The sequence below is a fragment of the Lampetra fluviatilis genome, chromosome 3 (genome assembly GCF_964198595.1).
Source record: "Lampetra fluviatilis chromosome 3, kcLamFluv1.1, whole genome shotgun sequence".
In the NCBI taxonomy this organism is placed as follows: domain Eukaryota; kingdom Metazoa; phylum Chordata; class Hyperoartia; order Petromyzontiformes; family Petromyzontidae; genus Lampetra; species Lampetra fluviatilis.
The window spans coordinates 9,639,319-9,652,494 of record NC_136277.1 but is presented as its reverse complement, the minus strand read 5'-3'; the positions used below and the strand labels follow the sequence as shown (position 1 = coordinate 9,652,494).

General features: G+C 43.0%; 2 protein-coding genes across 2 annotated transcripts in view; one reads left to right on the top strand and one right to left on the bottom strand.

Annotated features, from left to right (window-relative positions):
- LOC144951977 (uncharacterized) overlaps positions 1 to 3,876 on the bottom strand; it is a 74,370-nt gene extending 70,494 nt beyond the window's left edge. Inside the window, exon 1 of the mRNA XM_078882388.1 lies at positions 3,744 to 3,876. Within this exon, the coding sequence (XP_078738514.1) occupies positions 3,744 to 3,761 (18 nt within the window). The 5' untranslated portion in view covers positions 3,762 to 3,876. The remainder of the gene's footprint in view (positions 1 to 3,743) is intronic.
- A 174-nt stretch (positions 3,877 to 4,050) lies between these two features.
- MRPS23 (mitochondrial ribosomal protein S23) lies at positions 4,051 to 10,889 on the top strand. Its single transcript, XM_078882342.1, has 5 exons — positions 4,051 to 4,137; positions 5,781 to 6,002; positions 6,855 to 6,926; positions 7,681 to 7,801; positions 9,297 to 10,889. The coding sequence occupies exons 1-5, from the start codon at positions 4,091 to 4,093 to the stop codon at positions 9,366 to 9,368; spliced, it is 534 nt and encodes a 177-aa protein (XP_078738468.1). The 5' UTR covers positions 4,051 to 4,090; the 3' UTR covers positions 9,369 to 10,889.
- The last annotated feature ends 2,287 nt before the right edge of the window (positions 10,890 to 13,176 follow it).

The window sequence follows — 13,176 nt, the reverse complement described above, 5'->3', positions numbered from 1 at the left end:
GTAGCTTTAGCGATTTCATTTTAGGGTTACCATGATACGATACATACGTTCAATGCATGTTTAAAAAATGTTTTTATAGCAGATAGGATTGTTTCCTGAAAAAACGTTCTATTAAATTCCAGTTCATATAGGTGGGCTAAGAATTTACCTTGTTTTTGTTTACTTTACATTTTACTGTGCAATACAGTATTGTAATTAATAAATACATACAGTATATAGTTTATACACAACGGTACTGTAAGTTGCTCTCTTTTGCTAAATTATCACCATTCTTTAAGACTCCTGGGTAGGCTAGGCCATCTTCGACTTACGATATTTTCGACTTACGATGGGGTCGTCGTAACGCATCTCCATCGTAAGTAGAGGACTACCTGTATGTGAAAAAGTCAGATCTGTAAACATCGCAAGAAAATGACAGACCGTGCAAAAATTCTGCACTGGGGTGGGGGCGGTTAATTGGTCAGGGCAGATATGTGGTCAGATATGCAACTCTTACTTATAACCTACGAGTGCACGGATTTTCCAAAAATAATAAATTAGACGATGTTATATTCTTAAATAATATGTACAAGTTTGCTAAACATTTGGGAGATAACTGTGTAAAAGACACAACTTGAAAACAATAATATTCTTAAATAATATGTACAAGTTTGCTAAACATTTGGGAGATAACTGTGTAAAATACACAGCTGGAAAACAATAGTAATCTTAAATAATATGTACAAGTTTGCTAAACATTTGGGAGATAACTTTAAAAGACACAACTGGAAAACAATAATATTCTTAAATAATATGTACAAGTTTGCTAAACATTTGGGAGATAACTTTAAAAGACACAACTGGAAAACAATAATATTCTTAAATAATATGTACACGTTTGCTAAACATTTGGGAGATAACTGTGTAAAAGACACAGCTGGAAAACAATAGTAATCTTAAATAATATGTACAAGTTTGCTAAACATTTGGGAGATAACTGTGTAAAAGACACAGCTGGAAAACAATAGTAATCTTAAATAATATGTACAAGTTTGCTAAACATTTGGGAGATAACTTTAAAAGACACAACTGGAAAACAATAATATTCTTAAATAATATGTACACGTTTGCTAAACATTTGGGAGATAACTTTAAAAGACACAACTGGAAAACAATAATATTCTTAAATAATATGTACACGTTTGCTAAACATTTGGGAGATAACTGTGTAAAAGACACAGCTGGAAAACAATAGTAATCTTAAATAATATGTACAAGTTTGCTAAACATTTGGGAGATAACTTTAAAAGACACAACTGGAAAACAATAATATTCTTAAATAATATGTACACGTTTGCTAAACATTTGGGAGATAACTGTGTAAAAGACACAGCTGGAAAACAATAGTGATCTTAAATAATATGTACACGTTTGCTAAACATTTGGGAGATAACTTTAAAAGACACAACTGGAAAACAATAATATTCTTAAATAATATGTACACGTTTGCTAAACATTTGGGAGATAACTGTGTAAAAGACACAGCTGGAAAACAATAGTAATCTTAAATAATATGTACACGTTTGCTAAACATTTGGGAGATAACTGTGTCAAAGACACAACTGGAAAACAACATAAATGAGTACCGAGAGCAAATACCGAAAGTGGACTGGGATCAAAATTAAGAGGTGGACGAGAGCAGATTGGAGTGAATTTGAAAAGCTAAACTTGACATTACGGAACATACTAATATCTGAAGTACTTTATTTTTAAATCAAGGCATATTGCCTGATATGGCATGGAGCGTAAACATGAACACTGACGAATAATGTGGAACAAAAGCTCAAAAGTGCGCCAAGCATGGAGCTATGCATTCTTGGGATTGTCGACAGAGGAATACGTGGATTCAAGAACATGCAGGTTAAAGACTTCATCTTGACTTAAGTAAAATATGTGTGCTTGGGCATAACATGTTGCTGCTAAAAGGGATAAATGGCCAGTGGCTGAAAATAACTACTGAGTGGCAAAGGAGGGACCGTGCCCAAAACTACGTCAATCGCAGAATTGGCGCAATGAGATGGGCTTGTGTGCAGGTGCTACGTGAATCGTTACAGTGCGAGGGATGGGGAGGCCTTCATCCAGCAGTGGATTTTTAAACTACAGGATAATTTTCGTGATTGTATATGCAAACATTGAGCATTTTTCAAGAACTGTTAAACGATATATTGAGCAACAACACAACTGCAACAACTCGACTACAATCACACAACTAGAACTTCTCAATTACAGCAACATGACTATTATTGGGTTGAACTAGCTACCTTGTATCCGTTGGTACACACGGTAAAGGCACCAGCAGAGTCAATGATATGTATGGGAAAATTAACCAGGAACTGGAAATTAAAGAGAGAAGACAAAGAATGGGAATAGGATGGAAAAGGAATGGAAAAACGTGCCCAAAGGGGTAAGAAAAGATTAGGAAAAGGCGACATCAAAACCTCGACGCTGCTGCACGGAACGGCACCTGTTTTCAGTGGGCGGTGGGGTTTATGGGCGGCTTGAGCTGAATCACAGAAATTTAGATATTCTGTCCTGTATAGATGAGAAGGGAGTGGTTCAGAATGTGGATGGCCACACACAAGTCTCGGTATTAAACGAAACTATGTTTTATTTGACCAGGTAAAGTCCACTTAGCTTATATATCACCTGGCCAAAAACAATCGCTCAACGAAGTGATTGGTTCTTTCCGTAAAGTCACGTAGGTAGTATACCTACGTGCCTTTACCGAAAGAACCAAAGAATATGGATTCATGCAGTCACGAAAGCTTCAAATCAACTCTCAACGCATGTTGATTCTAAATGTGGAGGGGAAAACCCGGAGGACCTGGAGAAAAATCCGCGTGGCCACGGGGAGAGAGTTACCGCAAAATCTACATATAAAAGGCCTCAGAGTCGGGATCGAACCCACACGCTCCTGAAAAGTTGGCGAGTTTGTTAACATCTCGTCGCCGTCATTTGTGGGAGGCTTGAGCCGATTAATATCGATTAGAAATCGCGCTGTTGGCTACGCACGGTGCGAAATAAGTTTTAAATAGATACATACAAAGTGCTATATTTCTGAAAACTCCCCGCCTCAAGCATCGACAACAACAACAACCACCACCACACGAACAACATCAGCTGCTTGACCGGTGCTTTCACCTCTTACATGACAATATTGTATGGGACTTCTTTCGCACCGTACGTAGCCAAACCGTGCTAATCGGAGGCGCTGTATTGCCAACATGCGTTGGCAGTGGTGCAAAAGCACAAATTACAAAACAACTCAACACGTTCGTTCATAACACGAGCCTGAAAATGGAATGCAAATAGAATAGGCGACGTTTCGGGCAATAGCCCATCTTTAAAGCGCACATTGCTACAGCGAATAACAGTTGCAGACTGCACAGTTTACACCATGAGGCCTGATAAGAATCACATCCGGATTAAGTTGTTTTTATATATATACATGTGCGTATTGTTTCCTAGTAGGCGCTATTATGTAACAGAAACACCCTTCGGTAATAAAAATAAAATAAAAAAACACTCCAAATAATCGATTACAAACGGCATCATCGGGCAAAATCGCTTTTCGACGAAGCCGGTTGTTGTAATCACCAAGCGAAACGTCACGGTACTCTTAAATTATAAAAATGTTGTGCGTTTTACTCTCTAACACACCGCCGGTGTGCTGAAGGCGTAACGAATTGGCACGTAATGTTTACCTCACAAACCTTACTCATTGGCTGTGTCGGGTGGTGGCGGGTTAACGACACATTTATATTTACGCGATATAACCTACACCCACTGCGCCCCTCTCCTCCCCCCACCAAAAAAAAGAACACCTTTATTACAGATATTGATCGCGAAAGCTTACGTTTTAAACCATTACTGTACGGTCACAAAGAACGACATGACGTCACGTCAACGGTAACATTAACTCGATGGATGACGTTATGTCAACGGTAACGTTAACTCGATAGATGACGTCACGTCAACGATAGGTAGGCTGGGGGGGGGCTAGGGGTGACGTCAGCCACCCCCCCTCAACTGCCACCATCCTCACTACATCATGGCGGGGCTGACTCGCATCGAGCGTCACGGCACCATCTTCTCACGGTGCGCCCCCACCTCTCCTCCTCCTCCTCTCCTCCTCGCGGTTGTCGCGCCCCCGCGTCGTCGTCGCGCCGCTCTTAGCCGCCGCGACCGTGGCTGCTGCTGCCGCTGTTCGTCGCGGGTTCTGTGAGCGCGTCCGACCGCCGCCGCCTCTTCCTCCTGCTTTAGGCCGCGGCGTTCAGGGTCACCGGGTCACGTGACCTCCCCCCCCTCCTCCCCAACACGTGGGGAGCGGTGGCGCAGCAGTGAGCGCAAATCCAGCCACTTGTGCCCGATTTGTCGTGAATTCCATGCGCACGTCTTAGTCACACGCGCGCGTTGTGAATGTGCCAGACTCCGAATCCGTCGGGAGGTTGGCCCACACGAAGCTTGCAGTTTCTCTGGACAAAGTTATGCCCTGGTCCCCCTTCCCTACGCTTGGCAAACGTGGAATCATTCAAAGGAACATCTGCGCCGGTTTGAAATTATTCAGGCTTGGGTTTAAATAGCAGAGGTGTGGACTCGAGTCATGTGACTTGGACTCGAGTCAGACTCGAGTCATGAATTTGATGACTTGCGACTCGACTTGGACTTGCATAACAATGACTTTGTCCCACCTCTGTTAAATAGACTGGATATATTGTGAGGAGCTCAGATCATTCAGATATTTTGGACACGTTCCCGTTAGTGTGATTCCTCCGGCAGGCAAGGCTGCGTTGGCTAGGTCATGTAGCCTGCATGCCCAGCCACCGCATGCCCACACAGCTTCTGTTTGGCTGGATAGAGGGGGGATAAACGGGCTTGGGACTAACTAGAGAATAGATGGAGTGATGTGGTACAGGAGGATGTGGAGCTGATGGGACTTGCCGACGACTGGTACCGGCGGTGTCAAGACGGCCTCTTTGGGGGAGGTTGGTGAAGGACGTTGCTACTGGGCAGTTGGAGGCAGTCGCCCTCCAGCAACAGCGGAGGAGCGACGCTCACAACAACGAGCGGAGCGCCGGGTGGCTAAAACACAGCAAGTTGCCACAGTAGGAAACACAGGTGGTGCATCTGTCGGTCATCTCAGTCAACCCATGACAGCGAGATCTGTTCCGTGACCTGCCAGCGAGCCTTCGACATTTCACGTGGCCTTAAAGTGCACCTAGAATTCTAGATTTAAAGCTTTCGTGACTCCAGGAATCCATGCACCTAGCATGGTACAAGCGCCGTGATGAACGGCGGTTGTTGTACCTGTGTGTATGTGTGCAAGAACATGAATTAAGTTAATATATTGTCGATAACGGAGGATAGATTAAATTAGTTTCCTGCGTAAATTTATTGCCGGTTTTTGAACGTACATAAAGAATGAAACGGAGCAACACATATTGAGGTGCCGCGGTGGCGAGATGTTAACCACCTTGCCTGGTATGCAGGAGTTGGTGGGTTCCATCCCGACCCTGACGCCCGTATATTTGAAGTTTGCATGTTCTCCCCGTGGTCGTGTGGATCTTTCTCCGGGTCCTCCGGTTATTTCCTCCACATTTAGAAACGAGTATTTGGCTGAAATACATTTCCACGTGATTAGCCACTTGAGCTATCATTTGTGGCCTGGTCGCTACTGATAAACAGCTACATACCTTCCTTGGCAAAGTAAAAAAGTTTAAGTCTTTTTATGTGTATCGCAGGGTGCGCGACCTGATGCGTGCCCAGGTGATCAAGGAGGCCGACCGGCCATTGTGGTACGACATCTACGCTGCCTTCCCACCAAAGCGCGAGCCCAAGTACCAGGGCACGTGGACGCCACTGCTGCCCACGCGCTCGCAGCGCAAAGTCGCGCACCGTGAACAGCTGCGCCCCGAGCCAGACCCCGTGCGCGCCATCGTTTACACCGAGGACACCGTTCGCGCGTACGTACGTCCGTCGCGCCCTCGCCCTCCTCTGGGACAAATATAGATTCCATTTTATTAGTCAGGTCTCTTAGAGACGCTTTTAACAGATTGATCTGTCAAGTCTGTTGTTTAAATGCATCCGTGAAAAAGATTAGCTCTGAGCTTCATAGCTCATCGGATGCCTCCAGCCTAAATAAAGATTCTGATTCTGATTTCCAGACTTTTGCCCAAGGACGTCGCAAGAGACCACCTCATCAATGTTTTTTGTATAGAGATCTCAGCAGAGACTGCGGTGTTGTCGATGGTTCCTGTCATGGAACTGGCTTGGCAATCTATTCCCAAACACCCCCATTAGATCTAGATTTGAAGTTTTCGTGACTGCAAGGATCCATACTCTTTGGTTTTTTCAGTAAAGTCACATAGGTGAAAATAGAATAAAAATTAACATAACTAAATTAAATCGCGACGTTTCGGGCATAACACAAAACGCCGAAGTATGCCTAAGAGGCATACTTCAGCGCTTGTTTTTTCTCTGTGTTTGTCCCCACCTGAGGACGGACGCTTGTGTTGCGCCTGAAACGTCGTGATTTAATTTAGTTATTTTTATTTTATTTTCACCTACGTGACTTTAACGAAAAAACCAAAGAGTACCCCCATTAGAGACTGATTTGTTAGTCTTTTGTCTGGAAACTCCATCATAGACTGTTGTACAGTCATGCGCCTGTATGTGAGAGTCCACATGTGAATGTTTGATCGTGTGTTCATATGTGCTGGTCTGGATGTCACATTTTTTTTGCACGTAGTGTTGTACATGTATTTACCTGTGTGTGCATGTGCGTGCATGTTTATGTTACGTGTTTGCGTATGCAGGCGATTTTTCCAGACATACACTGCGGGCCGGTACGACCTCACCAGACCCAACTTTGTGTCGCTCTCACAGAGGTGAGGTGTGCTAGTCATGTGACCACAAATGATACGTATGTATATATGTTGAACTTCTTTCGCACGTACGTAGACAACTGTGCAAAAGGCAGTTCTAAATATATGAGTTTTCAATCTAGATTCAAAATTGCCTAGCTCTAGTGGCCTCTTAATATTGAAAGATTGCTGATTGTCATGTGCTTGTGTGATTGCATTGCAGAATTGTTGCAGCATTGTGTGTTGGCTTTGAATTGTTACATAGTAGTTGGTGTCCATTATTTTTGTATGAAGCATATTTAGGGATTGGTGTGCATGATATGACTGTTGGGGTATGGATGTTTGTGTTGGCGATATGCAACGTATTGGGGTAATATTCTTTTTTATTGCCATGAAATTTGGTAATCCTTAAAAGTAAACTTAACGTTCATGCTTTGTTGTAGCACTGCACCTATAGCAGCATCATATGTTGCAGCTGAAGTGGGCATTGTATCAGTAAGGTGTACATTGATGTTAAATTGTATTGCGCTTGTGGTGACATACTGCCAATGTATATTTTCTATGGCTGTTTGAAGTGTGCTAAAATCACCTCCACTGCCGACGCGATGTGGGGAGGCCTTCATCCAGCAGTCGATTGACAAATGGTTGATCATTGTGGCAATTCGTGGCTGATCCAATATGGTTCTGGTGTGGTTGTATGGGTGCCGCACAGGTCTATGTGCTTGTTCGTGGAGAAGTGTGGTTGTTGATGTGCGGTGATTGTGATGATTTGGTCTAGGTTTGTGCAGCGCTATGAGGAGCTTCAGGCATCTGGGGATCACCCTGAGGAGAATCTATTTGAGGAAACTGGGAAAGCATTGTTGGCAGATGGCATTGTTCTGCGGCGAAAAGGCAGCAAGGTATTCCACATGTTGAATCTGGACCCTACAACACACAGCCCCCAGAACCAACATTCAATACCATAACACAGGAACACCAAAGTCGTCAACTCAAAACACAAAAAGCACCTTTGAACCCAAGAACTCGTAACACACAGTGTACAAAACCCATGGTCTCAAAGCACGCAACACACTCAGGGTTCTAGACACACATTACTCCAACACCTTTATTTTGGGTTATGTTTTGGAACTTGCTCATAGCCTTTGTCCAAGGTTGATCAACGACTATTTTGGGTTTATGCTGAGGGTTTTAGTCATTGATTAGGCAACAATTTATCCGTTCATAATAGAACATGGAAACAAAGCATTTAAGATGCAATTATGAAGAAGAACAGGTTGCGGTCATGGGTCGGAGCACATGTAGAGGATGGAGGAAGGAAATTTACCGAGACAGCATTGGAGTGGTTTCCTAGATGCTTGCGACCAAGGGAAGGCTCTAAAGCCAAATTGTGCGATATTACTAGTAGGAACCTCCTGGTTACATCAGCCCACAGGGGATTATTGTGTCCGTCGTGCAGGGAGGGGCTGGGTGGGGAGGGAGGGGCTGGGTGGGGAGGGGCTGGGTAGGGAGGGGAGGGGCTGGGAGGGGAGGGGCTGGGTGGGGAGGGGCTGGGTGGGGGGGGTGGGAGGGGTGGGGCTGGGGCTGGGTGGAAAGGGGCTGGTCACCCTGTGGTGCCCTTATAAAACTCAACGTTTAACCTACTCACGCCGGCTTGTGCCCGCCCACAGTCGAGCATATTTGCGGAATACACCACGCCGCCGTTGACCCTGGCCATTGACCGAGCAACCCAACGTTCCTACCAGCTCCCTCCGCAGGAATGTGTTTTGAGAAAGGCCCTTGTGGGCTGGGTATCAATTTTGCAGAAGCTGAGTGATTTGGCAGAACGAAATTGGTGATTGTGAGGCGTGGTGGCATCGGCAGCATTCATTATGATGGCCTCTTGAACTTGCCTTCAAACCTTAGGTATATGCCCTTGGATGCATCATGTATTATTTCATTGTTTGCTGAATTAAGGTCAGTGTTGTGCCCTGGGATTGTGTTCTGGCAGTGTCCTGGTCTGTTTTCTGGTTTGTATGTCAGATCAGCATGAGGTTTGTACTAAGAATGTTTTTTCAAAGCTGCATCTTGGGCTAGTTTAAAGTTTATTTTGTTTAACCAGGTGAAAACTCAAGAGACCAGGATAGTCTAATTTGCAAGAGTTACCTGGGACTGGTTATTAGTTGGGTGAAAAAAAATATTCATGGCTTGTGTCAGGGTTTGCTGGTTATGTCCTGGTTTGTGTTGGTGCCAGGTGTTATGTCAGAGTTTACTGTAAACAGTGTCCTAGTTTGTGCTCTGTCGTTATGTCTCTGGACAGGTAGCAACACTGACCTTCAGGTACTGTCATTCAGTTGCGTGAGATGTATTCATCAATCGACGTCGCTGGTGTTAATCGTTTGTGTGTTTGCTTTTCAGCTTGAAACAGAGGTAGAAGCCGCCACCCCTGTGGGAGCATCAGACCAGCCTTATGAACCCGCAGCATCTTAACCACAAAACAACACGTGCACCAGCAACTGAATACTGTGACATTCATTGAACCAGCTTAGAGAGCTCACTGGTTGTGTATATCTATTCTGGAGAGATATATTCCAAATAATTCACACAAAAATAGTTTAATCTCTTTTAAATGAGCTAAAGCAACCATCACCCACACCGCTCGTCGTGACCTTTATCGCTAGTGGATACTTAATACTCGGGGATAAAGATTTTCCCTTGCTAAGACTCCTGTACATCATGATGATAATTTATATTGTGGTTCAGTATGCATGTACAACATGGGCACATGTACATGCCCACCCCCCCCACCCTATGGACTCCCAAAAGTATTTTACCTGGTTCTAGATTTGAAGTTTTCGTGACTGCAAGGATTCATACTTATTGTTTTTTCGGTAAAGTCACGTAGGTAAAAAATTTAAATAAATGTAATTAAATCACGACGTTTTGGAAGCAACACAAGCAACCGTCATCAGGTGTTGACTGCTCCAGCAAAATTGCTGTGATTTTTTTTTTTTACCTACGTGACTTTACCGAAAAAACCTAAAGAGTATTTTACCTGGGTCAAACAAAAATATGACAGGACCAGGGTTGCAGTCAGTTTCCTCTAACTCGAAAGGGCCACACTGTATAGCACAGTGTACGAATCACTGCACCACCGCTGCCATTATAACATTTCCAAAAGTGAATGTTGGAGATGGACCTTAACGATGGATCAAATTTACATCATGTGGCCAAATCACAATGTTTTCAAGGTATTGTGGATTTTTTTGTCCATTTGGCAATGCTGCCCTCTATTGAGAGGCAAATTAGAAACCAGTGACGGGTGCATGGCTGGATTTTGATCAGCTCAGTTTATTTTGAGTTGAGGCTGATTGACCTAAGAAGCGATTTGCATTGGCTACCTGACCATAATGTCTGATACGGTATCAAACACGTGATATGGGAAGGTAGGGTTTAGAGAGGTTGCATAGAAAATCGTGGCCATTTTATCAACATGGATAATTACCAGAATTGTGTGCAATCGAAAGCTTGTGCATCTGATACAGCTGTAAATATATGGTGATCACCCTGGTCTTACACAAGATATTTGATGAAGCATAATTTACACTTCATAATTGGCTTGGTAATACCACAGTCGCTTGGGTATTTCATTAGTTTTTTTTACTGCAAGAAAACATCTGTTTAATAAATAACTATTTATGATCCCTAATCTTGCCTTTTTTCAGTTTTCACAAACGTACACAATGTACATTAAGCAAGTAAAAGCAAATTGATGTCACCAGCACGAGAGAGTTATACCCGTGAATTTCCGAATGCTATCCAATTACAGCAGGGGACACCTTATCGGAGCTGTGTAGGACACTGAATTGTGGATATGGACATCGAGGTTATGAGATGTTTCACATCTTCAACTCTTAAGATTTTTTTTCCTCCCGAGTTTGGTAGCTCCTGTTTCTGACAGTGACTTCCCTTGCATTATTGCTTTTAATAAAAAAAATGACATCGCCTGAGTAGATTTGGTCTTGTCCATTTGGTCTTGTCCATTCGGTCATATCTGTCACTTTTACAATGGATGTATAGACATCCGTCTACATAAGGTGCTTACATTTTTTTAATATACGAATGAAAATTTGCAACAATACCACAATAAATGTGCCTCCGGCCTCTGGAGACCACCTGGAGAAGATTCCCTGCATGTGTTTACAATGATGGCGAATAAGTGGAGACTGACTTTTTGAAGCTATTAACATACATTTATTATGTTAGTGTATCCGTTTCTCATTAAAAACGACAGTCCCATGAAAGTGTTAAAACATTTTTTAAGCACCCTGTTTATATGGAACAGATACATTAATGAAAATTCCTCGAAAAATTATGGATATCGAATCCTACTTTCCCTTCGTATACGGAAAATATAGTTGTTGAAAAGTTGCTCAAATGGCGAATTTCCGTATATTGTTTTGCCGTAAACGAGGGATGATTTTAAAGCAGTTCTGAAAAACAAGATTTGACTGGCACTTCAGTGCTTACGTACACTAGGGGGCACAGTTGATGCAATCACAGGCGAATCGCCAAAGACATTTGGCGAAGCTGATGCGTTGGCAATGGTGCACAAGCACAATTAAAAAAATAACTAGACCACATTTCGGGCGATGGGAGTTCTCTCCAGCATGCGCTATATATATTTAAGGAAGTGTCATTGATTAATGTTTTTCAGCCAAAATAGGTGGTGGTGGGGAACTGTTCCCCACAACTTTCCATCCTGGCAATCTTATGATTTACCACAATTCGGGGTTCCAATTTTATTCAAGAAAAACACATTTTTAATTGAAGTCAATTGGGGTTCTAGTTGCTGCAGGAGTTTTGGAACCTATCACTGTAAATACAATCTAGATATGCAAAAAGATTAGATTGTTGTGTTTTGATGTACATTGTGAGATTAACGACGAATATCGAACGATGATCTAGTGCTTCATTATACACCTACAATAGAACCTCGGAGATCGAACGCACCAGAACTCGAACAAATTGGTGTTCGAACGACATTTCCGAACATGTTTTGCCCTGGAAACCGAACGAAATTCGGAGGTCGAACGGGCAATCGCGACTTGAAAGAACATGTACGGCTGAGACGTGTATGGCCAGCGTGCATGACGCTTGCCCAGATAAAGGTTTTACCACCTCACCACCTTCCACTCAAGCCATCAACTCTCCTACTACAGGTAAAGTGAAGTTGAATGTTCATTTATTTAATTTATTCAATTTATTTATTGTTTCTTGTTTTTTTGTATGATTTTATGCATGTAATTACTGTAAACTTCGTGTAAAATGCTTTATAATGAGATTTCTTGTGTCTGGAACCAATTAATGTCATTTACATTCATTCTTATGGGGAAAATTAATTCGGTGTTCGAACAAATCGGTGTTCGAATGGCCTTCTGAAACGAATTAAGTTCGATCTCCGGGCTACCACTGTATTTGTCAATTACATAGTTACTTATGAGCAAGCCTTCACCACAGCACCTACGTCTGTCCTATGCCCTCCCATCAGTGAGCATTCCATCTGTGACACGCGTATGTACCTCGTCTTCCTGGTAACGACTTGTCGCATGTCGTAACGCAATTCTACGTGTGTTCATCCACAGTTGCCCACACTTGCACATCGGTCATCTCAGATATGCATCGCATTCGTGAGGGTTGCATGTGGTGGCGCACGCTTCTGTGGTCCAATGCCTTTTTGGCGGGGTTTGGTTTGGTGGTCCACATAGATCTTTAGAAAAGCCTCAACTCCATTGAGAAGTGAGGTGGCTACGAAAACCTGGGGTCACCCTGCTGTGGTCAAAGTCGAACTTTGAAAATTACTTGCAAATTGCCTGATTGGGTAACTCCACATAGCAACGTCGAAACTGCAGCGGATTATCCTCGTCTGTAAACAAAACTTTATTAATGACCTCGTGCTATCAGAATGGCACGAATATCAAACGGACTCGATATTGTATTGCATTTGATTGGCAGGACGACTGAAGTCTCATCTAGGATTGCTACCACCAAGGTAAAATTGACCAGGACATATCATGGGGATAAGAATAACCCACAATACCAGTAGAGGGGAAAACTACGATTTTGTCATTCAAGCAAACTCTGATTAGCACGGTTGGCTACACAAGGTGTGAAAGAAGTTCAACATACGTACTAATTGCATATCACAACGATGCACAATCGGCAACACATAAACATCATATATACCCAGAGACCTTCTAACTAGATTCTTCCGTGAAAATGTGTTAAGCTCTGTTAA